We start from the raw sequence: 25,797 nt of genomic DNA, 5'->3' as shown, positions 1-25,797 counted from the left end.
TTTATTTTCTCAGTGTTTCTGCATTTTTTTAAAGTCTTTTCATGCTACTCTCAAAGTTAAAATCTTTATCTCATGATATACAGTAGTGACCAAAAGTGATGTTAAACTTACATGTTCGCTATTTATGAGTTATGTTTGGAGCTCTGAGAAGAATTTTGGAAAAGCAAAAGTTGCACAACACATGAGCAAAGATTGAGACAAGGATCGTTTGGAAGATTATAAAATAATAACTGATAAAACTAGTGAATGCTATATCTGACATGACATTTTTGTTAATTTAGATTTTTTTGTTTAGTACAACAAACTATGTTACCAGATACGCTGCCTTTTTGTCTAATAATATTGTCCCAAAAATACGTAAAAGTTTAGTGTTTCATCCTTTTTGTAGCGTAAACATTAAAACATAATGGTCTGTCATGCTTACCAAGAACAATAGACAGTAATAATAGATGTGTCACCAATAATCGCTGATGGATTGATTCAGAATTATGAATGTTTGTACTAATTGAGATTAGAGATTGTCAATTACTCAGCGTACAGTAAACAAATATTCATTATGTAATGATGCAGATGGTTTACTGAATTAAACAATGAGCTTTTTGAACTTCCATATGTGGCTCTTATCCTTTGGACTTGATATTAAAGTATTTATGGTATTATTTATTAATCAGTTGATTCATATTTGTGTGTCATTTTACATTTGATAGTTTTTATAGTTGATTACTCTGAAAATTTACATAATGCCTGTAAATTGCATACCTTTAGTTGTAGTCTTGCACAAAGTTTAACTTTTATCTTCACAGCAAGTACATATATGTCAGGGACACATTCATAAGTGTCAGTGGTTTGATGAAATGGTGAGAGATGGGGATGTGTTTATACTGTGGTTTTAGTTTCTGCTTCTTTTTAGTTCTGTGGTATTAACCAGTGTGTGAGAAACACCCGTTGTTCACAAGCTTTATTAGATTTAATAAGTTTAAAAATACTGTCACTGCCACCATAATTATGTCCAGTTAATGACAAATCATTGTTGAATAACCAAGTCACCGTTAAACTTTTGTATAAACATGGGTTTGGGTCTGTGTGATTCTTCATTTTTAGATTTTAGATCTAGTGATTCTCAAACTCTGTTCAATGTAATAAACACACCAGCAATGTATAGAGCTTGTTAATCGACATCACACCGTGTTGAATGCTGCGCCATCTTGGGAGGATGAGAGTGTTCAAGGCAGTGTTTTGATTTCGATTTAATTATGAAATATAACTATGACGGGTCGGTCTTGCTGTGTTAAAAACTGCAATAGCATTACCCAGGAGTCGTTCAGGAAAGCCCATGACTCTTTCACTTCGATTTCTCCATATATCAAACAAAAAAAGTATTAATAGCCGTGGAATATTTTCCTCCCAATATGGCAGTGCCACAGCAACATGCAACAAAGGGCGTGATGTCAGATCACATTCTCTTTAACATCATCTGGTGGTACGTGACAGGACAGGAAATTGAAATCTATTTAAAAGGTGTGATGAGGTTTTTGACATAGATAAGAGGTCTTTGGTATCTTTAAGACATCCTTCAAGTTTCATAACTTATCCTCCTCAACATTGAAAAAGAGTTTTATGTTTTCAGCTCCAAAAGCAGTTGAGAATATGCGTTAAAAAACAAGTTAGTGAGGTGTTGTAGTGCTGATAATCTGTTCTAATAGTTGGAGGCAGTAAGTGCACAATTTAGGGTTCAAACTTCAATTTTAAAAACAAAACACTGTCACGCTGAGGTTTGTGCACACTAGACAACTCATTTCTTATGTTCCCTTAGTGGTGAAAACTACTTAACAAACCATATGAGATTCATTTAGTATTAAAGAAGGACAGCACACTCCTGTGATTTTCACTCATGTTGACACTCAAATTTCTTTTAAAATTGAATAACTGTAGTTATTACTGTACATACTTTACAATTATAAATGTTATTTATAGTATTGGATTGTTACTTTAAAGTAGTCAAGTGCCCTTTAAAAATACGCTTCAGCACAATTCAGAAAGAGTTAGGTGGAAAAATGTACACATCAAACAGGAAGGAAAAGTTTTTTTTTTTTTTTTTCAAAAATCTTGCCTTCGGTTTTTCTACATTTCTTGTTTAACTGTGAGCCGTTTCCCCCCCGGTGGGCCGTATTGGTATTGCATTAGGCCTTGGCAGGCTAAATATATGTCTTGTGATGGTAAAAATACTAAAGTATCTAGAAATTGTACTATAGTATATAAGTATGAAAGTGCACATACTTTGGATGAAACTCTTTCAAGCAGATAATAAATGGAGATGCTTTAAAGAGACTTTACTTTGTGTGTGTTTGCGTAAGTGTGTATTACTACTGTAGAAGTGCAAGTATTCAAAGAAACTTAACGATTTTTAACTTTTAATAAAGTAATGTGTAAGTATGCATGAGATTTTCATATATTTCAATATATAATTAAAATGTTTTTCTGTTTGTTCTACACAGTGTTGATATTAATCATCCAGTCCAGACAAACTGAAGGTAATTCAAGCTGATTGGTTTGTGTCTTTAATGCAAACAGTCTTTGATGAGAGAGTTTTATACACCGGTTTAAGTCTGTAATGAGAGATTAATAAAATTTGTTTTGTACTTTCCTAAGCTTTAACCAGAGTTACAGTAAGAGTAACACCACACGCATCTGTGTTTACTGGAGAGACAGTCACTCTGAAGTGTGAGATAGAAACACAATACAGATCAGTAAATATGACTTTTCAGTGGTCTAATAGCAGAACTTCAGTTTTTGACTCTGAGCGTTACACTGTAAACACAAACACTCTCACTATCAGAGGAGTCACTCAATCTGATCAGAGTCAGTTCTGGTGTATACACGGACAACAAACAAGCTCTGCTGTTTATGTCACAGTGAAGGGTGAGTTGAAAATCAATGTCTGTAAGAGAATTAGAATCTCATGTGTGTGTTATAATTTTTCTGGATTGCTAACACAACATAACTAATTCACTTGGCCTATTTTTCCAAACAAATACTTGAATCAAAGACATATTTCTTAAACTCAAAACGCAGTAAGCCTGTTTTTACATAAGTTGCAATTTTCTCAATGTTTCTGAAAAGTCTACACAAAAATGCTTATGAAACGTACACATAAATATGTGTAAAGTATGTATAAACAATAAGTAGCTAAATTGATGACACAAATAAGAATCTCAAGATAATAAAGTAGAAAGGGCCGCAGGTGATTATGTGTTTTTAAAAATGAAACCTAACAATAGTAAAAGAGCTCAAGGAGGTAAGAGGCAGAGATGATGCAGAAGAGAGGGTCAAAGAACATTTGTTTCTGATCAAATATGAGAAACACCAGTTGATCCTGTTCTTGTGTGGGAAGACTATGAGAAGCTGGTCAACAATTCTGACAAATGTGAGCCTGAATCATCTATTATTCTAATGTTTTAGAATGAAAACAGCCTCCTGAAATTTGCCATAGAAATGTTACAGTAGTCTAAAGTTTATTACTCAGTTAGATTTAGATGTGAGTCAGGTTCACTGCCTTGACAGAGAAATCATGTTCTGTGATGTAGATGAAGTCATGTGGTCTGATCAATGGGACACAATGCTGAGGATGCTGATCAATAGAAAGTGTTTGTTTGTTTTTCAAGTGTAATATAACTGACAGTATATTGAGTTCTGTTACATATTAAATTCTTTAGACTTTGGAAGTTGGAGGTTTTTCTTTTTGAAAGTGTACATTCAATTTTTCTAAAAGCTTTTTGTTGTATTTTCCTGTCCCTTCACCCGTCCACTGATTCCTGAGCAATATGAGGTTTAAGAAAGTGTTTTGAAGTGATGTTTTATAATCAATGAACATCTCTGTATTTGTTAGGTTTTGTGAGTCCTTTTAGTTTCATTCTAACAAAAATATTTTATTTCAAATGTTTTTACTGGGAAGTTTCATGTTTATGTCTGTGTATAGTTTTAAGATTGTGTTGATAGTGATAAAATTAATTGTTTTTGAATTGTGTGTTAGCAAACAAGAACACTGTAATTGTAAGAAATGTATGCTAATCCTCAAGTGGTATCAAAATTTGTGTTAATCTCATTTTATTCAGTTTTACCCAGAGTTACAGTGAGAGTAACACCAGACACATCTGTGTTCACTGGAGAGACAGTCACTCTGAAGTGTGAGATAGAAGAACAATACAGATCATTAGACTGGAGATATCTGTGGTATAAAGACAGAACTGAATTTTATAATTCTCATCCTTACACTGTAAACACAAACACTCTCACTATCAGAGGAGTCACTCAATCTGATCAGAGTCAGTTCTGGTGTATACACGGACAACAAACAAGCTCTGCTGTTTATGTCACAGTGAAGGGTGAGTTGAAAATCAATGTCTGTAAGAGAATTAGAATCTCATGTGTGTGTTATAATTTTTCTGGATTGCTAACACAACATAACTAATTCACTTGGCCTATTTTTCCAAACAAATACTTGAATCAAAGACATATTTCTTAAACTCAAAACGCAGTAAGCCTGTTTTTACATAAGTTGCAATTTTCTCAATGTTTCTGAAAAGTCTACACAAAAATGCTTATGAAACGTACACATAAATATGTGTAAAGTATTTATAAACAATAAGTAGCTAAATTGATGACACAAATAAGAATCTCAAGATAATACAGTAGAAAGGGCCGCAGTTGGTTTTTGATTTAGAAAATGAAACCTAACAATAGTAAAAGAGCTCAAGGAGGTAAGAGGCAGAGATGATGCAGAAGAGAAGGTCAAAGAACATTTGTTTCTGATCAAATATGAGAAGCATCAGTTGATCCTGTTCTTGTGTGGGAAGACTATGAGAAGCTGGTCAACAATTCTGACAAATGTGAGCCTGAATCATCTATTATTCTAATGTTTTAGAATGAAATCAGCCTCCTGAAATTTGCCATAGAAATGTTACAGTAGTCTAAAGTTTATTACTCAGTTAGATTTAGATGTGAGTCAGGTTCACTGCCTTGACAGAGAAATCATGTTCTGTGATGTAGATGAAGTCATGTGGTCTGATCAATGGGACACAATGCTGAGGATGCTGATCAATAGAAAGTGTTTGTTTGTTTTTCAAGTGTAATATAACTGACAGTATATTGAGTTCTGTTACATATTAAATTCTTTAGACTTTGGAAGTTGGAGGTTTTTCTTTTTGAAAGTGTACATTCAATTTTTCTAAAAGCTTTTTGTTGTATTTTCCTGTCCCTTCACCCGTCCACTGATTCCTGAGCAATACGAGGTTTAAGAAAGTGTTTTGAAGTGATGTTTTATAATCAATGAACATCTCTGTATTTGTTAGGTTTTGTGAGTCCTTTTAGTTTCATTCTAACAAAAATATTTTATTTCAAATGTTTTTACTGGGAAGTTTCATGTTTATGTCTGTGTATAGTTTTAAGATTGTGTTGATAGTGATAAAATTAATTGTTTTTGAATTGTGTGTTAGCAAACAAGAACACTGTAATTGTAAGAAATGTATGCTAATCCTCAAGTGGTATCAAAATTTGTGTTAATCTCATTTTATTCAGATTTACCCAGAGTTACAGTGAGAGTAACACCAGACACATCTGTGTTCACTGGAGAGACAGTCACTCTGAAGTGTGAGATAGAAGAACAATACAGATCATTAGACTGGAGATATCTGTGGTATAAAGACAGAACTGAAGTTTATAATTCTCATCCTTACACTGTAAACACAAACACTCTCACTATCAGAGGAGTCACTCAATCTGATCAGAGTCAGTTCAGGTGTGTAACAGCGATACATGGACGACCACAAACTTCACAAACAAGCTCTGCTGTTCATCTCACTGTGATGGGTGAGTTCAATATCAGTGTGTGTATGTAACGGGAGACTTAAAACAAGAGTATATGCCGTGTTCTAATCATCAAAAATGTGTTTTATTCTCCTGCAGGATCAAAACCAAAAGCTGAACTCACATCAGATACTGAAGGATCTGTACTGACGGGAAACACAGTGACTCTGACGTGTCTGATGAATCAGTCCACTGGATGGAAGTTTTACTGGTACAAACACACACAGAACACTGAGAAGAACACAACACAAGGAATCTACTACAGAATTCACAACATCACAGTTTCAGATGGAGGTCAGTTCTGGTGTAGAGCTGGAAGAGGGAATCCAGTCTATTACACAGACTACAGTGATGTTCTGTGGATTAATGTTTCAGGTGAGAGACAGAATGAACACAAAACCTTGTTCATATTTTGTTGGAATGATTCATAGATTTATAACAAATCTTCGTAGAAATTTCACACACATCAAAAAGAGTGTTTTATAGATGCTCAAATACTCCTTACAACTAAACGGATAAAGTATTGACAAACAAATTTAGAAAAGAAACAAATAACAGTTAAATTCTAAGTAATCTATGGATTATTAAAGACACGGTATAGCTGTAGTTGTATTTAAGTATTTTAACTGTCACCGAATGCAGTTGCTTATATTTTGTACTTGAAAGACACAACACAGTTACATGTTATTGTATGTGAACATATCTCTATCTATTCTGCAGCCTCAAGTTCTTCATCTCATGGTCTGATGGTTGGAGTGGCTGTCGGATTGAGCTTCATGTTTTTGATCATTTTCTTGGTTCTGCTGTGGTGTTACAAAACCAGAAAAGGTTAAAATCTTCTTAGAAAATTCAACGTGAACAATGACACATTTGCACAGAGAAATCTTAAAGGTGAAGTCTGTAGTATTTGTGATACTAAAAGCAAAATATCAAAGATTTGTATTAAAATATAAAAAAAACATAAGCACATTTGTATTTACATTACCGCAAATGTTTTCAACAATATTCAAATCCTCTTTCGTGAAATAAGAAGCACCAATGAAGGGTTTTCTTTACAGATTATGAACTACTGTAGAACTCAGCTTTTGGTGTAACCAATGATGAACCTTTGGGGTGGGACTATATTTATGGAACTATTCCTTGTCATTGTGGCAGATAGATGAGTCATGTTAAAAAAACTTTCTGAAAAAATCTCTATTTTTTTGCAATTCTGTTTTGTGCTTAAGACACAAATTGACATACGTCACCTTTATTATGAGTCAGTTCTGCTTTAACATTGTTCTATTAAACAATAAACAGTTATCATTAAACATTCAGTTGAATCTCTTTTCTAAAGCTGTTCTGTGTTTGTGTAGGTAAAGTGTCTGAGTCTCCCTCTGGTGTCAGTCCACAGCAGAACATCAGTCAGACATCAGATCAGAAACACAATGAAGACGGATACACTCCACTGCAGTCTGGTCAGTCAACATCAAACACAAATCTGCTTTTCTAATGACTGAGATTTACATTTGACAAATGGTCTCTAAAAACTATTTTTATTCCTTACAGGAAATGCTCATATTTATGACTCTGATAATGCAGCAGATAATAAAGACTCAAGCACAGGTAACATAATGATTTCATTTAATGTGTTTCATCTCATGACAGTGAAACAGTTCTTAATGGTAAAATCATGTTTCTTTAGCAGTGACTGTGAGCGGCCCCAGTGATGAACTGTATTCACAGGTCAACATCAAGAAAAAGAAACAGAAGAGCAAAGGTAAAGAACCAAAAGTGTAAAATGAAACACTGGGAGGATGAAAGTCTTAATAATCTATGTATTCTTTATTGTAGATAATGTGAGTGGAGCAGCTGATCTCACCTATGCTGACATTGAACTGAAACCTAAGATAGAAGTGAAGAAAAATAAAGAGAAGAAAGGTAAAGAAAAAATCATCAGAGATATTCAAAATGTTTTTAAGTACATTATTCACAATTGTTTTTCATTTATTGTAGCTCTATGTTGTTTTAATTTTAATATTTGGTATAAGATTTCTGATTGTTTATTTCAGATGCTTTCATACTACAACACTGATAAACAAGAAGTTCATATTGAGTAACTGATAGTTTAGACAACACTCCTCAGAGCTGATTTTTTTATGGGGTTTCGTAACATTTTGCCACTTTTAGGGAATAAGAGTGAAAGTGGCGGCACATACTCTCAACGAAATGAAAACAATCTCAGTATCTAATCATTTTATTACATTTTGTTTCAGATGTTGCTTCAGTATCCAATGATGTGATTTATGCTCAGATTAAATAAAACAACCAGAGGAGAAAAAGACAGCTATACTCAAACCTTCATATACATCACAGTAAATGCTTGATAGTCTTTGTATTAATATGTTGATGTTTTCTGTCAGAATCACTAGTGATTGATTTACTGTTGATTCAGTTCAGTGAGCTTTTCAGAATCTTTTTAATGATGTTTAAATAACAAAGTTCTGGTGGAGCCGGAGCATATAATCAACCGGCTGGTCTATAATCAGCAATCACAGGGTATACACAATCAGCGAGCTCGCTAATAAATAGGGAAACCATCTTACTTGCTCTATCTCCTAAGATTAAGCCTCCCTCCTTCACCCCGGGGTGTGTGCTCTGGGCTCAGACCCGTTCCGAGCTTGGCGCACTCACCCGTACCAAGGTAGAGTGTTTCGTGTTCGGATAGATCTGGCGAGCTCGGAGCCAGCTTCCCGGACAGCACGCCAAATACGCATAACTTTCATAACCAAGCTTTATCATTATCCCTATCAACATCACTGTTATCTGTACTGGTGAACTCGTGAATTAACTTTTAGTATGTAATCTGGTGGAGACAGTCACATTGAAATCTTTAAGCTTATATGCTTCTGTAATGTGTGGGTATCACAATGCGCACGACAAGGAGACGATTTTCAAAAAGTTGTTGTTTTAATAATTCCACAAAGAACAGAAAACTCTGGAGCAAATCACACGTTAACTAAACAAACAATGCCAGACAACAATGGGGCAAAAAGAATGAGTTTATATAGTCCACTGGTGATGAGATGTGGGGCAGGAGTGGGGATTGTAGACAAGAAACAGGCGAGGGCGTGAGGAGGGACGTGGGTAGTGTAGTCCTTGGGGAAAACACGGGGAGAGAAACAGAAGCGAACAGTGACAGCTTCATTGTTTCCTGTGATTGTAAAGTGAGTGTTGTAAAAAAAATCTTATCGCTGCTATGCTGCAGTAAAATATCTGTAAACGCACTTTTTATGACACACCCGATAAAGAGATAGAAAGTGAAAGATTATGTTCTTCAGATTTAACAATGTTTGTGGGGTTAAGCTTAATAATTTAATAAAGTTTTGTGGGTTTGTGTGAGGCTTAGTTCTAAAGGTTAGATGTTATCATAATTTTATTTGATAATCATCGTTTCTGTACTGTAGTTCCTGCTCTTTAAAAACGGTTGTGTTAAAATAACACATTTTGTGTTAAGTCAAGGACAACACATCTCTCATCTTATTTCTTGAACAACTCGTCTTTTAAATCAATTTCACTAAAATTAACACGTGTTAAATAGCATAAAACAAACAATGTGTTAATTAACATAGTGTGCGATTTATATGCGATTTATATGCGATAAAAAACTGCATTTATTTATTGTCATATAACAACAGGTTGTACCCAAATGGGACATTTGACAAAAGTATAAACTCATTCTTATGGAATACTACTCAACTACTCATGCATCGGCTTGTACAATAAATGATTTAAGGAGCATTGTGAGGTATTTTTTTGCATTGTGAGTGAACCTTTATATATGGCATACTTTACAATAGTTACATTTTTGTTTTGTGATACTCACACTTACTAAACAGTTTTTCATGTTGTTGTACTGTTAAAAAGTAAAAAAAATGTAAACATAAGATATGTTTGTATTCTGTACAGTAGGCCTTTGTGTAATGTGTGTATTTGGTGTATATATTGCCCAAGTTTCTAACTTTGCAACGATTTCTAACTACTTCTGAGGATAAATAAAAATTAACACCAGCTGTATATGTTATGTGTCTCTACGTTGTGTTAAAGTGACAGTTTCATCATTTATTTTTCAGAACTTATCAACACTTTTAAAGATTGTTCTGAAATTTCAGTGACACATCCACAAAATATGTAATAACGACAAATTCAATATTTAAAACATTGTTACTGAGTATTCAAAAACATTTCTGATCTTAAATATGTTATTGAAACTATTTTAACCAGTTTAACAGCTTTGGATATTTCAGTTGATCTGATTCACTATGATCTGTATGGTGAGTTGATCTCCAGTGATGTTAAGCAAGATGACCATTGAGAGAAGAGAATACAGTTATTGAACTTTAAGGAACTTTTTGATAGGTATGTGTTCATCTACACACTCTGCCCCCCCGACCCCTGCAACATTCAAGACATATTAAAGTCTGTATGGACAGCCGGTCAGATGAGTTTACTGTTTATTCAAGCATTTTATTAACGTGTCAGTTCGTTCACACCCAATGAATGCCTCCTTCTATTCTTTTTTGGTAATTTTGTGCCACTCAAATCAATGATTAATAGATCTGGTGTCTGTGAAATTAAATGAGAAGATAGCAGTACATGTGATCTTTTATATTTTTGGCTCACGGTGTAAAGTGAACATAAAGATATGTGAGCCTTACAAACATCTTGATAGAATCAAATAAAAAATGTTTGATGGAATTCTCAGATGTAATGTTAACTGTGGTTAATATTTAACTATTAACGGTTAAATATTAACCATTACTTGTTATATCACAAGAAAACATAATCCAGAGACTACTTCGACAAAAATCACCTTAATGTATCATAACTTCTCAGAAGCGAGTTACTGTAAGTATTTCTGTTTCACAAAAGCAGTTAAATAATGTCCTCTGGTTGTGTGCACAAATGTTGGATTTAGTAAACTGTATTGTAATTGTTGTCTTGCAGCATCTGCACTGAATCATGTTGAGCACAGCAGCTCTTATTCTCATTGTCATCTGTAAAGTTGCTGTAGGACAGGTAAACTTGAGATCTGTTGTGTCTGTTACACATTTAACTATTGATGATGTGAAATTAATATTTCTCATCGCTACAGGATCACAGACGGGCTGTTGAGGGACAGATACTTCAAATGGATATGGAATTGGATTCAGTTGATGACCAGTATAAGGGCTGTAAAAAAAACATGTCAAATCTGGTGAGAATAGAATATCTAAACAAAGAAATAAGTGGATCATCTGACTTTAGAAAAGCTTGGCAAGAAGGTAAATGTGAGCATCGTGTACCAGAAGATAACTTGACCAGGAACCATTCAGTCGCCATTTATGTGTACACTAGTGACACAGTAGGCCTATATGCTAAATTCAATGAAATTGTTCGTAGTGGGAAAGACAGCTACAAAAACAGGACATACACGTGGTATTCACTTCAGTTTCTGTTGACAGAAGCCATACAGATTCTAAGGAAAACACAAAAAAAATGCAGATTTACTTATCGTGGTACCAAACTTCAGTTTGATGAGACTGTTCTGAACAAAGAGGTTCGTTTTGGCTTTTTTGCGTCCTCGTCTCTGAAACGTGAACAAGCCGTGGAGTTTGGTACAGTGTCTTGTTTTGAAATCAACACTTGTCAAAGTGCTGATGTGGCAAAATACTCCAAGTTTCCTAATGAGAGAGAGGTCCTGATACCCCCATATGAGACGTTTATCGTCACTGCTATCAAGAAGAGAGATGAGAATGATGTCTGGTGTGACACTGTGTTTGTGTTGAAGAGCAAAGGAATAAGAAGTGATTTAAACTGTGCGGTGGCTTCAGTCGAGTCTCAGATACATCAGAGATCTCAGTCTGTCTGGCTCATGGGCCTTTACATCTTCATTCATTTCTCTTCTTTATATTAACGGTTGCTATTATTGTACTAACATTGGATACATCCTGTTTTTTTGGTGGAAAATGCATGAAAAGTTAATTATTTCAAATTAGCTGCATAACGATGATCCCCTGTTTGTAAAGTAAAAATGTTTTTAGAACCAGTTGCACAAATGTAAAACAGTAAGAATAAAACAGAAGCTTGTCAATAAATGCATGAATATAACTACAAAGAAATTCTGCTTGTTCGTAGTTCTTATTTAAAAGTGAAAGTAAGACGGAGTGATACAAAAACACAATTTTACAGACAAAATCAGAGACTGTGGTCTGTGGGATCACTGAATACTCATGTGTTGTTCCAATCTTTTTATGATGATAACACATCAAGCTGTTCTGTGCTCAAGAAAAGACCACGAAATTAGATTAAGTAGAAATGTAAGGAATCTTTACCACAGACCAAAGTGCCAAAGATAATTTGAAAGATGCTCACTGAGTGCCATCTACAGGTGCAAAGAACATCACTCAAAAAATCTCAAAACAATTTTTGACAAATACAGAAGTGTTTTTGGGTCATTTTTTGTAATGCAGCTGAAAAATTTAAACTTCTGGCATGACATTTGCATTTCTTTACATTTACATCACATTACATTTATTCATTTGGCAAACGCTTTTATCCAAAGCGATTTACAAGTAGGAGAGCAATTTGTATTAAGTGAAAGTGACTGATTTTGTCAGATATGGTGACCCATAACCAAAATGCATCATCTAAATATAACCCATTCTGTGAGTATCGTGAACACACACACCTGGAGGATTAGTTGACTTGCTCAAGGACACGTCAGTCACTACCTGTCGACCCTGAGAATCAAACCGGTGATCTTCTGGTTACGACTCTTTAACCACTAGACCACAAATGTCCCCATAAAACCTTTGAGCTCTCCAGCTTGAAAACTCTTTGAGACACAGATGCTGAAGAAAAAAGTGTTACAACCATACCCACTCTACCCCTACTAGACATTTTTTGAAATTCTGGTTGTCAGATAATTTGCACATCAAGCATTTGTGGAAAAGACAGTTATATGGTTTTGAAGATGGTTTCTGGTTACCCATGTCAAGTCTTTAGTAGCCTTTTCTTTTATATATGGCTCTATGAGATGGGTTCATCTCTCCTTATCAGGCCGCAGGGTTTCAGCTGTCAATCATCTCACAAGCTGCAGGCTAAAATCTACATTCATGAGGTTAGAGTTTCAGAATTCTTCATATGAGAAATAGTTTAACTGATGTTTGCCCTTTTAAATAAGTTAAATTGAAAGAAATATGTGATTATTTTTCTGTAAAGCTGATGGTAAAAAATGCTTGTAAAGATCTTTGCTAAATGGAATGTTAAACCAACCCTTGAAATTGGTGTTAAGTCTGTGATCTGATGTATTTTTAGGTTTCTCGACAGAACACAAAAGTTTAGCATAAAACACAGATGATGTGCAGATGAGATGTGTTAACTTCTAGGTGTGAGTGTCTCTTCACACTGAACATGCAGCAGAAGTTTGATATTTATACACAAGTTCATCTGTGTGTTTTTTCTACTTCCTCTTTCTGTATCATTGCCACTTATGTATTAACTGTAGTGTAAATGCAACTTAGATTTGTATTTTTCTTAAAATCTAATGTGTTTTTTGTCAAGTATTTCACACAAATCTGTAGAAGTACATCATCTCCACACAAAGCATCAAAGCATCAGAACTCATTCACAGAATGTGTGATGAATGAAACTTCTGGAAGTGTTTAGCTGGTTGCTGTGATGTTCTCATGTGTTGTTTACTGACTCTAGAAGAAACTGTTATTCTGATCTTCAGATATAGCTCATCTTCACAGGTTCATGTATATCATTGACACTCAGCACCATCCGTGTATTTCACCTGACTGAATGGTGATGAGTTTTTGAGGTTTTGGTTTGTTTTATTTCAGTTCTGTTGTATTAACCTGTGTGTGTCAAAGAGAGCAGTTGTTCAAAATCTTTACAAATATTATTACTATCACCATTATTATGTGCAGTTAATGACAAATGAATGATTTACTCCATTTGACACTGCGATCTCACATTGATGTAGAAATTCATGTCAGTTTGACGTTTCATTTTTAGCCTACATTTTTTCTAGCACATTGATGTGGTTCATGGTGTAATACAGGAAGTGTTTGAGTGTTTAACACAGTGTGTTTGTTGAAGTGTGTCATCAGTAGATCAGTATGGAGTTCAGTTCTCTTCTTCTAGTGCTCTGTGAGTATTATTTATTATCTTCTATTGTCTTGTGTTTCACTGCACATGTATGACATCAAGCGATTTGGTGTTCATGTATTTTTCATGCTGAGTTTGAATCTCTTTATCTCGTGATGTAGAATATAAGTGAATGATGTTTGTGTGAGACAGTACAGTAAGTGTACAGATAGTTTTGTGTGTGCGAAACAGAAATGCATCTGTTGTGTTGTAGGTGAATGAGGGAGATCAGTGTGTTACTTCAGTTTGTATTCTTCCATTAAATCTTTCCTGTAGACAACATATACTTAAGATATAACACATTATTAAAGTCTGTGATGCACAACCACAAGTGTACATGACAGAAAACAGTCAGTGTCCTTTAAAGGAAGTAAAACATCCTTAAACTGCAGATGCTGCACAATTCAAAGAAGTGAGATGAGAAAAATCCCACATTGACTAAAGAGGAAGAAGAGTTATTTTTTCTTATGCAATATAATAAATCACATCTCGTGGTGGGTTTGCTGGTTTAAGCGGTTAATGTGATTTAATGTTTTGACATAATTTTCATTTATTAACTGAGAAATCTCTCTTTTAATTGAAAGGTAGTAGCACACATCGTGATCAAAAGTGCAGATACAGAGGGGTCATTGCATACAGTTTTGCCAAATAAATACACTATGAACTAAAAATAAACATTATGGCTGATCAGTGGTGAAAAGACACATATGGAGATACAGTCAGACCTCAGAGTCAAAAGGATGCTTGACCCTCTGACACCCCCTGTGTATGTGTCTGTCTGTGACTGACTGTGTACATAGGTCCCAACAGTGAATATTTACTGAAGAAGTCTATTTGCCTTCATATTTCTTGCATCATTTCGCCATATTGGATTAAGCGAGTGTGGGAATCTATAATTCCTGTTCACTTCTGCACACACAGACTCACAAAGTGATAACATATACAATACTGACAAGCACACACAAATAGGGTGAATGTAATGTTTTTCCAACAACATCAGGATAAAGTGACGTGAATGTGTGACGCGATGACAGTATTAAAGGGAAAGTTCACCCAAAAATGTCAATTCTGTCTTCATTTACTCACCCTCAGGTTGTTTCAAACCTGTAAACATGTCTTTGTTCTGTTGAACACAATGGAAGATGTTTCGAAGAATGTTGGCAATTTTCAGTCATGGGACATCCACTACTATAAAAAAACATTGTATATTTTTTGTTCTGTTGAAATCAAAATAAAATATTTTGAATAATTTAGGAAAACAAACAGTTCAGGTTCACTTCTGACTACCGTTAAATTGTTCCTCCTGGTAGTCAATGATGTCACGGAATTAAAAATTGCTAACATTCTATCAATTAATTTCTGCAAGTATGACATTACATGAGGGAGAGTAAACGATGACAGATTTTTCATTTTTAGCTGAACTATCCCTTTGAATCAAAAAGTCATGATGTTTAATTCAGTCTGTTACACTCCCCCCGTTTCTCTTTCAAAACGATTGTATTATATATAAATTAATTGAATATATATATATTTTTTGTTTAACTGCTGAGCATGGACCATAGAATCATTGAGATGAATATGATTGGTTTAAGATTTATCAGCTCCATGTCATAAAGTTTTTCTCTTTGTTCTTTGCAGTGATGATTTTACAGATCCACTCTGAACAAACTGCAGGTGATTCAATATCTTTCATTTATTACATCACACACAGGATTCATAATGTGAGATTTTATGTTTATGTTTCAAAGAAAAAAAGTTTGTACTCCTTTAGTTCCTTAATGTATATTCGAGCAAGAAAGCACAATAAAAGTTTGTATATTTAAACTTACACACAAACATCAAATACCAGCTTGCTGATCACATTAATCATTCAAATGAGTTTTCAGAATTCATTTTGTAACTGTCTGTTATATTAAATACATTATCATTTGCCAGTTAGAGCAACACAAACTTGAAAATGTTCACATCTCTCAATGAGTTTATATTGACAGATATAAAACCAACTGTGCATCATGATTCTGTGTTCACTGGAGACACAGTTACTCTGAACTGTGTGATGAAATATGCCAGACACAAACTGACTTAAATGTTATTGTGATTTGTTTACCATTTTACAGAAAGACTGAAAGCTCGAGTGTCTGTTTGGCCTGATGGACGATTATTCAGAGAAGAAACTGTCACTCTCACATGTGTCATCAGTGGAGGAGGAGTCACTAAATGGCAGTACAGCTGGTTTAAAGATTCATACTACAACACTGTCAGTTATCAACAGAATTACACAATCAGATCTGTTAGTGAGTCTGACGCAGGTAAATACACCTGTAGAGGAACAGAGATCAGAGGATCACGATCATCAGACACCAGTGATGCAGTTACACTGACAGTATCAGGTGAGTGTGTTCTTCATCATTCACAGTCACAGCAGTAAACAACCGTGTCATTAACATTAAAATAATACAGCTTGAGTTCATGTTTTGTAACTAATATGAAATTGGATTTGTTCTCTAAGGGTGGTTACACTACAGTAGTAAGTCAGAATGGCTATAGAAAGTTTAGATATTATAAAAAATAGTTGAAATGACGACAACTTGAGACAAACTGACCAATCAGAACATCACATTTAACCCTCTTTGACTGTACTGAGCAAACATCTCAGCTGAAAACTTTTCATCACTATCAGCACCTATGTGGGCTTAAGAAGCTATGATCCCTAGAAGGAAATTGTGTTTAATACATAATAGTTATAATAATATAAAACATAATAGTTAAATACACTTTGTCTTCACAAAGAAGAGCTCAACAAGGTTTAAAAAAAGAAAAAACCAGTGTCACACAACATATCAGATGAGTTTGAATCAGTGTCATACAGAGAATTAACCTCAGAATAGAGTGAGATTGATGTAAATGAGACACTGACTGATCTAAAGCAGTAAAGATTTTGCACAGATCAAGTTTTGTTCCTCGCACAGCAATCTGATAGTGAGCTTTATCTGTCTACTGAGAGGATAAAGACACACAAGCAATGAAGTGTTGTGCCTATAAGATTTGACTTGTATCTGTGATGATTTCTCTCAGAGTTCCTGTCTAGCGTGTCTTTGATGTTTTCTTTATTTGTGAGCACATGGCCTGTTTGACAGTCTGCCATGTGCTTTCATGTCATTGTGTTGTGACCCCGCCCTCTCGTAACCCTGATTATGATCTCATTATTGTTTCACTCTCCTCACCTGTTTTTTTGTCATTGCTCTCTCCCTTGTCCTGCGTCAGACCATTGCTGATATTTTGCAGTATCTTGCTGGTTAGTGTGCCTTTTATACGTGCACCCATTCAATTCAATTCAATTCAAGTTTATTTATATAGCGCTTTTCACAATGTGTATTGTTTCAAAGCAGCTTTACAGGGGCAAACAGGAAAAACAGAAAAGTTAAAACACAGCACAGTGCATGGTATTTATACAACGAGTAAGTTCATTCTAATAAATAACATCTAATTTCTAAATAAATAAATGAATGAATGCAGTCTCCCGGTGAGCAGGCCAACACTGCCCTGCTGTGGCGAGGAACCCAAACTCCAATGATTGATTAATGGAGAAAAAAACCTCGGGAGAAACCAGGCTCAACCGGGAGGGCCAGATCCCCTCTGACGTGTCATAGCTGCACTCAGACTGGTGACATGTGATTTTAGTTTAGCATTTAATACCAAATATTGTAACTTCAGCATTAATAAGACAAATAGTCCGTCTTTGCTCTTGGTTGGGGATGTAGTGGTCTGAGCTGGGATGGTCCGATGGTCATATTTCTCTTGGCAGCTGGTGGAATTGCCTTAGATGGAGCTGGGATGGTCAGTCAGTCTGCAGCTGTATCTGGTGTAATCTCAAATTGGGGATGGGCATCTGTCGGTCGTCTGGACATGGTGGAACTTCTTCCTACCTCGGGATGGGCATGGGGATGGGCATCTGTCGGTCATCTGGACATGGTGGAACTTCTTCCTACCTCGGGATGGGCATCCCGAGGCAGAGGCGGAAAGAGAATAAAGAGAATAATTAGCGTAGCTGCTGTTCATTAACTATGCATTAAGTGAAAGCTTGGCTGAAAAGATGTGTCTTTAATCTAGATTTAAATTGGGAGAGTGTGTCTGACCCTCGAATAGTATCAGGAAGGCTATTCCAGAGTTTAGGTGCTACGTATGAGAAAGCTCGTCCACCTTTGGTGGATTTTGTTATTCTAGGTATTGTCAAAAGTCCTAAGTTTTGAGATCTCAACGAGCGTGATGGGTTGTAACGTGATAAAAGCTCGGTTAAGTAAGTAGGTGCTAAACCGTTCAGGGCTTTGTAAGTAATTAAAATAATTTTAAAATCAATGCGATACTTAATGGGTAGCCAGTGAAGCGATGATAAAACTGGGGTTATGTGATCGTATTTTCTTGACCTAGTAAGAACTCTGGCAGCTGCATTCTGAACTAACTGTAGTTTGTTTATCGATGATACAGGACAACCACTAAGTAGAGCATTACAATAGTCAAGCCGTGAGGTCACAAATGCATGAATAAGCTTTTCTGCGTCTGCAACACATAAACTATTTCGTAATTTGGCAACATTTCTAAGGTGGAAGAAGGCTGTTTTTGTGATATTTGAGATGTGATTTTTAAATGACAGGTTGCCGTCTAATATAACGCCTAGGTCTTTAACTGTATTTGTTGGAGTAACAGTGCAGCTTTCAATTTGCAGGCTGTAATCGGAGATATTCGGTTTACTTAATTTTGGTGCTATAAGTAATATTTCTGTTTTGCTAGAGTTTAAAAGGAGGAAATTACTAGTCATCCAATGTTTTATGTCCTCGATGCACTCTGCCAGTTTGGATAGCTTAAAGGAATCATCTGGTCTTGATGAGATATATAGCTGAGTATTCCTATTGTTTTATCTAGTTAACATCTACTTTTTTCTTTTTTTTAGTTCTAGCACTGTCTACTCTTCTGTGTTGTAAGTTGCCTTTTATATGTTGTATAATGATGGAAGCTGTCAGACTGCTGTCAGTTTTCATTGCAATTTGTTTAATCTCTTCAAACAGGAACTACAAAATCTCATTTTGAAAGATAGTAGACCTACTGTATAATATAAGATTAAACACAGTCATTTAACTTTTATTATCAAACAATATTCTTGAATTCATTCATCAAACATTTTATACATAAAATGTATGCTGTGAATTTAACTCATTTGTCAGTCAGAGCAACATGATCTTGTTGAAAAATCGTTCACAAGTGTTAATGATTTTATATTGACAGATATTCCCAAACCATCTCTGACTGTTCGGCCACAGTCTGTGTTCACTGGAGACTCAGTTACTCTGACCTGTGAGGTGCATCAGTCCACTGGATGGAAGTTTATCTTTTACACACCATCACATGAAAACTATGAAGCTTCAGGAACTAAAACAATCAAAGTCTATTATGGAGGACAATATGAGTGCATTGCCAGAAGAGGAAACTATTACTCACATTACAGTGACCCCATAACAGTGACAGTAAAGAGTAAGTATTTTTACTCACATTACACACTGTTCTGAGAACACAATGAACATTATTTCATAAGACACTAAATAATAATTTACCGTTTTGGAGAATAAGAGCTTCTGAGGTAGCGTGTACACTTTGTGATCAAGTAAGGATATTAAATGAAGTGTTTGTGACAGTGATGTAGGCCTACACCTCCAAACACTAAACACACTCTCTCTAATCTCAAACACATAGACACAAATGAATCACTCAACAAATATTACATTATTATAGCTAATATTGTACAATATTTATAGAATATTACTGTTAGAATCATGCAACACATTTAATTTTAACATCTTGTTAAGAAAATAATTATATTTTGTAGCTGCTTGTTCTGTTTGACTTTGCTAAATTTAATTGTATTTGTGAATACAAAGTTGTATAAATTTGTCAAGACATTAGAATCTGGATAACTGTCAATATTATCGAAGATTATCGACTCTTGCTCCAGAATATATATGCTGAATATAGACAGAATATAAAGCAAATGCAACATCACTATTGACTGCCAAATATTGACTATTTATTTTACATTGACAGTATTATTCTGCTTGTACACCAGATGTTTCACACAATCATTTTGTGCTTGTAAAAATCACATGAACTCAATTTAAAGGTCCAGTGTGTCCTTTATTGGAGGATCTATTGACAGAAATGCAATAAAATATGCATAGAGGTGTATAAAGAGCTTCACAATGAAGCGTTATGTTTGTATTACCTTAGAATGATCTTTTTCTATACACTGCGGGTCCCCCCTAACTCATCATGTTCTGTGAGTCTTAGTGTTTCGACCGGGAGGGGTGAAGTGAGCAGTTGATTGCAATTTGCAATGTTGCCGCTGGATTTTACTGACTACACCATTAAGTGTTATCTGAATCTTTAATAATAGAAAGTTTGTGCATCCCTATAATCATCTTGTTTACAGAGTTTGGAAACCACTGATGTGGAAAAAAGCAAGAGTTTATTTGACAGTTCAGTGGTTACAGTTTGAATTGTTTGTCATTGTACAGAAAGACCGAAACCTCAAGTGTCTGTTTGGCCTGATGGACGATTATTCAGAGGAGAAACTGTCACTCTCACATGTGTCATCAGAGGAGGAGGAGTCACTAACTGGCTATACAGCTGGAATAAGACAAGACATAGTCAGCTCTCACAATACAATATCAGTAATCTACAGTATTACACAATTAGTTCTGTTAGTGAGTCTGACGCAGGTCAATACACCTGTAGAGGAACAGAGGCCGATGGATCAGGATCATCACACACCAGTGATGCAGTTACACTGACAGTATCAGGTGAGTGTGTTCTTCAATATACAGATATATTTTGATCATCAAACATTCTATTAATTATACAATTTAGTTTCCTAGAGTAGTTTTCTGAGATTAAAAAAGAAAATAATATGTAAAAAAATACACAACACATTCACCAAACATGAAAAGCAGACAAATGCATTGTGATGAGCGGTGTTAGATTTATAATATTTACACAGATAATTGTGACTTTTTAGTGTAAGTGTGGAAAAATGTAGAAAAAGTTTCCTTCAATTAAATAAATACTTAACTCACGCCGTGGAAAAGAAACATTGTAAATAAAATAAAATCAGTTTTTACATTAAATAAAAAAATGTGCCAGAGAATGACAGTCAGACAGGCTCATATCAGATAGAGTCTGTCTTTGACACTTGAGAAAATATCTGTCTCCAGTCGCTCAGTCTGACAGTCTGAATTAAATGTTCATGACCAAAGCATTTGACACATAAAACATGTGATGTAACAACCCTGTTCTTTATTGTGTCTTTAAAGTTGTGCTAAATGCTGTGTTGTGAGTAAAGTCACAGCTGAAGATTGATGTGAGAAAACCTGTCAGTTGCATGACTAATAATCAGATGTTTGAGTAAAGTTATTTGATTGTTATGTTATAAACAGAATGAACATCAGTCACTTAAGAGTTGTGTTAAATAGGAAGTGACGTTGACGCAGTAGCGTAAGAAACCCAGCTGAGGAAAGACAAAGGGTTGTTGTTGCTGTTGTTGAATAAAGAAGGTAAAGATATTAGGATTATATTTGAACAGAATGTTACAGTTTAACTCAGACTAGATGAGAGTAACACCAGACACATCTGTGTTCACTGGAGAGACAGTCACTCTGAAGTGTGAGATAGAAACACATCACAAGAACTGGAGATATTTGTGGTATAAAGACAGAACTCTACACCTCACACTGTAAACTTAAACACTATCAGTACAGTTACTCCGTCTGATCAGGGTCAGTACTGGTGTAGAGGAGAGAGAAAATCTCAATATCAAGCTCTGGTGTTCATCTCACTGTGGTGGAGTTCAATATTAAATCAGTGATCATGCTGTATGTGTTTAAGGAGGATCAGAAATATATGGTTGTAGTTCATTTAGTCTTATGAATGTTAACATTCTCCACTAAAATATTTTATAACCTTTATAAACTTATTTTCTACTTTCCAGAGCTTTTCCCAGAATTATTATAAAACTTCTTATTGTGTCTTTATAGATTCATCTGCTTGTGATGTGAGATTAGTTTCTTGAGATTAAAATCTCTTCTTGAGAGAGACCTTGTCAAACTCAAAACACATAACAAGTGACAATTTTAAAATTGACACACATTGAGACGAATGATGTTGGATTTTTCTAAAGCTATTTGTAACTTTTTATATTCAAATAGAAATGCATGATCCTTTGTTGAAGGATGAAATGTGGTGTCCTGTACTTTTATAATGAAATGATGACTTTCTTTGCTGGAGAGAAGATCATAGTAAATGAAAGCGAAAAGCCCCAAGATGCAGTGGGTGACAGTTCATTTTATAACAGTTTAGGCACGATGTGAAGTGAAGCCCCCTTTAGATGTTATATAATGTACTGTAACCCACAGCTTCACAGGGCTTCTTGCTCTTATAAAACAGTTTTTCCAAATGCACATCAAAACCAAGTAACACAGCAACAGTGACACAGTGATACTTAGGCTTTGTGATGAGGTCAGCAGGTATAAATCAGGGTATTTTATAACGGCTAAGAACACGGCTCAACCAATCAGAATCAAGGACCAGAACTGACCGTTTTATAAAAACTGTTTTCACCTGGAATAAATGAGATCAAAGTCAGTGATGTGCCAAAGAATGACAGACAGCTTCATAGTTACTCTGGCTGTAGATTAAACAAAAGATATCTGTAAACAAGATAAAATAACTAAAATAGTTCACCCAAAAATGACTGAAAATTCTCTCATAATTTACTCACCCTATCTCAGATGACCTTCTTTCTTCAGCTAAACAGGATCAAATCAGATCAAAACTCAGTTGACAATGCCGTAATTCTTAGCCTCTGTATTTTAGTCTTTTCTTTCTGTAATTTTTCAGTCCTGTGTAGTAAACAACACAAAAAACATTATTCTTGTAAATATTTGTTAATAATTCAAATTTAGGGCAACTTTGTTTGTCATTGAGTTGATTATAAGAGGATCAATAAAATAGTCAAAATCTCACAAAATATTTCAATTAAATCAGTTAAATTCCTTTTAAGTCTTGAATGATGAAAAACAGGCCGGAAGTAAACAGAATATCAGAGTGTCACTTCTGAGACTCAGAGAGAAGCAGATAAACTTTGAGACTCTTCAGCATCTGAATGTGTTTTATTCTCCTGCAGGATCAAAACCAAAAGCTGAACTCACATCAGATACTGAAGGATCTGTACTGACGGGAAACACAGTGACTCTGACGTGTCTCATGAATCAGTTCACTGGATGGAAGTTTAACTGGTATCAACACACACAGAACACTGAGAAGACGACAACAGATACAAACACCTACACAATGTCCAATGTTAGAGTTTCAGATGGAGGTCAGTACTGGTGTAGAGCTGGAAGAGGGAATCCAGTCTATTACACAGACTACAGTGATGTTCTGTGGATCAATGTTACAGGTGAGATTTTGAGATGTCATGGACCTCAGTCAGGTTAATCTGTTCTGTGGGTTGTACTGTCTTAACTCCATGAATACATTTTCTGTCATTATTTGATGTCCTCTTACGCTGTTTCAAACTTTCTGTCATCAATGTAACACAAAAGGAGAAATATTCTGTTAGATGTTAGAATATTCTACAAAACACATGCAAACACATGCTGTATATCTGAATATTAGATCTGATTTATACAAATAAATAAATGATATTATGTGTTGTGTTTGTACAGAGAGTCCTAAAGCAGTTTTGAGAGTTGAGCCTGACAAACAGCTGTTCTCAGGAGAAACTGTCATTCTGAGATGTGACATACAGACTAAACAAGACACTGAGTGGACATACAGCTGGACTGTAGAGAAATATAACCAACAGTATACAGTCAACCGATGCAAAACACAAGAGTGTAAAATCAGAGTTGATCACAGTGACAGCGGTCACTACACGTGTAGAGGAAAGAGTGTAAATGGACAAAACTCTGAGAAGAGTGAAGCTGTTACACTGACTGTATCATCATGTGAGTTTATATGTTTGTTCATCATTATTAGTGTGAAGAGCTGAAGTGTAACATGTTATTCATGAGAGATTTCTCACTTTCAGATAAACCCAAGACACTTTTAAGAGTTTCTCCACAGCAGTGGCTGACTGAAGGAGATTCAGTGACTCTGATGTGTGAGGTTAACAGATCCTCTACAGGCTGGACATTCAGCTGGTTCACTAAACACAATCTCTCCTCAGGTAATACACTCTCAGTTTATTTTCTCTTTTTAATATTCCATCTTTAAATCTTAATGTATAGCACATTTCCCTTGACAGGTTATGATTTGGTGTCAGACAGCAGTGGAGGATCTAAAGGAAACTACACTGTGAGTTCTGCTGCTCTGAAGCACACAGGAGTTTATATGTGCGGAGCAGAGAGAGGAGATCCAGTCTATCACACACACAACAGCAGCACACAACCACTGTGGATCACTGGTGACTTCAACACACACAACTAAACAACAACAAGCTCTTATATCATTCATTTCTTCATTCATCTATAAGCTGTGTTTTTCTTCTCAGGTGTTTCTTCTTCAGTGTCTCTGATCATCAGACCCAACAGAACTCAACACTTCTCATCTGAATCTCTCTCTCTGAGCTGTGAGGATCACAGGAACTCTACTGGATGGACAGTGAGAAGATACACAAACACACTGGAAACTTGTTCATCATCATCAGTCAGATCTACAGGAACAGAATCTACATGTACAATCAGATCTCTCATCACATCTGACACTGGAGTGTACTGGTGTGAGTCTGAATCTGGACACAAACTTCATCCTGTTAATATCTCAATACACAGTGAGTTTATAATTCTGTATTTATTATCTTAACACAAAATATCACTTATATTACATTACATTACATTTGTTCCTCTGTTGTGTAGATGGTGATGTGATTCTGGACAGTCCTGTTCATCCTGTGACTGAAGGAGATTCTCTGACTCTTCACTGTTTATATCGAGATAAAAACCCATCAAACCTCAGAGCTGAATTCTATAAAGATGGATCAGTGGTGCAGAATCAGACTACAGGAGACATGATGATCATCTCTACAGTCTCAAAGTCACATGAGGGTTTCTACTACTGTAAACACCCAGAGAGAGGAGAGTCTCCAAAGAGCTGGATCTCAGTCACAGGTGATACTGTCCTGTACAAGTATCAAAAGAAAATATTTCTGCATAACTTACAAATGTTCTGGTTGTATAAGAATATCTCTGTCCATTCTCAGTCTCTTCACCTCGTGGTCTGAGAGTGGCTGTTGGATTGAGCTTCATGTTTTTGATCATTGTCTTGGTTCTGCTGTGGAGCTACAGAAACAAAAAAGGTTCAAATCTTCTACGCTCATCAAATTCAATGTGATGTATGTGACGTGTCATATTTCACAGACATACCAAGGACAAGTGTCAGATATGGACATACTTCGCTTTTGATTTGATGAAGTTCTGTGTATTTTGAATACATGTTTGACACAAAAAGTTTTTTTTTCTTCTAATGTGTTTGTGTAGGTAAAGTGTCTGAGTCTCCCTCTAGTGTCAGTGCACAGCAGAACATCAGTCAGACATCAGTTCAGAAACAAAGTGAAGACACTCCACTGCAGTCTGGTCAGTCATCATCAACTTATGGTCAGTGACACAAATCTTTTGAACAATTGAAACATTGATAAACATTATTACTTTAAAAAGT

At 35.3% G+C, this 25,797-nt stretch overlaps 3 protein-coding genes across 3 annotated transcripts in view; all 3 read left to right on the top strand.

Annotated features, from left to right (window-relative positions):
- The first annotated feature begins 5,445 nt into the window (after positions 1-5,445).
- Positions 5,446-8,093, top strand: LOC130425796 (uncharacterized). The gene is made up of 8 exons (XM_056752176.1): positions 5,446-5,865; positions 5,962-6,237; positions 6,583-6,690; positions 7,218-7,319; positions 7,411-7,467; positions 7,547-7,621; positions 7,696-7,782; positions 8,032-8,093. Exons 1-8 carry the CDS (start codon positions 5,520-5,522, stop codon positions 8,091-8,093), a joined length of 1,113 nt encoding a protein of 370 aa, XP_056608154.1. The 5' UTR covers positions 5,446-5,519.
- A 2,770-nt stretch (positions 8,094-10,863) lies between these two features.
- LOC130425795 (NAD(P)(+)--arginine ADP-ribosyltransferase 1-like) lies at positions 10,864-11,797 on the top strand. Its single transcript, XM_056752175.1, has 2 exons — positions 10,864-10,920; positions 10,997-11,797. The coding sequence occupies exons 1-2, from the start codon at positions 10,864-10,866 to the stop codon at positions 11,795-11,797; spliced, it is 858 nt and encodes a 285-aa protein (XP_056608153.1).
- Positions 11,798-13,982: 2,185 nt separating this feature from the next.
- Positions 13,983-25,797, top strand: part of LOC130426567 (Fc receptor-like protein 3) — a 34,959-nt gene continuing 23,144 nt past the window's right edge. The window contains exons 1-13 of the mRNA XM_056753414.1: positions 13,983-14,040; positions 15,676-15,711; positions 16,155-16,427; positions 19,318-19,563; positions 20,601-20,885; positions 23,264-23,539; positions 23,808-24,089; positions 24,173-24,310; positions 24,389-24,547; positions 24,635-24,913; positions 24,999-25,250; positions 25,343-25,438; positions 25,620-25,736. Of these exons, the coding sequence (XP_056609392.1) occupies positions 14,010-14,040; positions 15,676-15,711; positions 16,155-16,427; positions 19,318-19,563; positions 20,601-20,885; positions 23,264-23,539; positions 23,808-24,089; positions 24,173-24,310; positions 24,389-24,547; positions 24,635-24,913; positions 24,999-25,250; positions 25,343-25,438; positions 25,620-25,736 (2,470 nt within the window). The 5' untranslated portion in view covers positions 13,983-14,009. The remainder of the gene's footprint in view (positions 14,041-15,675; positions 15,712-16,154; positions 16,428-19,317; positions 19,564-20,600; positions 20,886-23,263; positions 23,540-23,807; positions 24,090-24,172; positions 24,311-24,388; positions 24,548-24,634; positions 24,914-24,998; positions 25,251-25,342; positions 25,439-25,619; positions 25,737-25,797) is intronic.

Source organism: Triplophysa dalaica, chromosome 7 (genome assembly GCF_015846415.1).
Source record: "Triplophysa dalaica isolate WHDGS20190420 chromosome 7, ASM1584641v1, whole genome shotgun sequence".
NCBI lineage: Eukaryota > Metazoa > Chordata > Actinopteri > Cypriniformes > Nemacheilidae > Triplophysa > Triplophysa dalaica.
The sequence above is the reverse complement of the archived record's forward strand: the minus strand, read 5'-3'. Positions and strand labels throughout refer to the sequence as shown.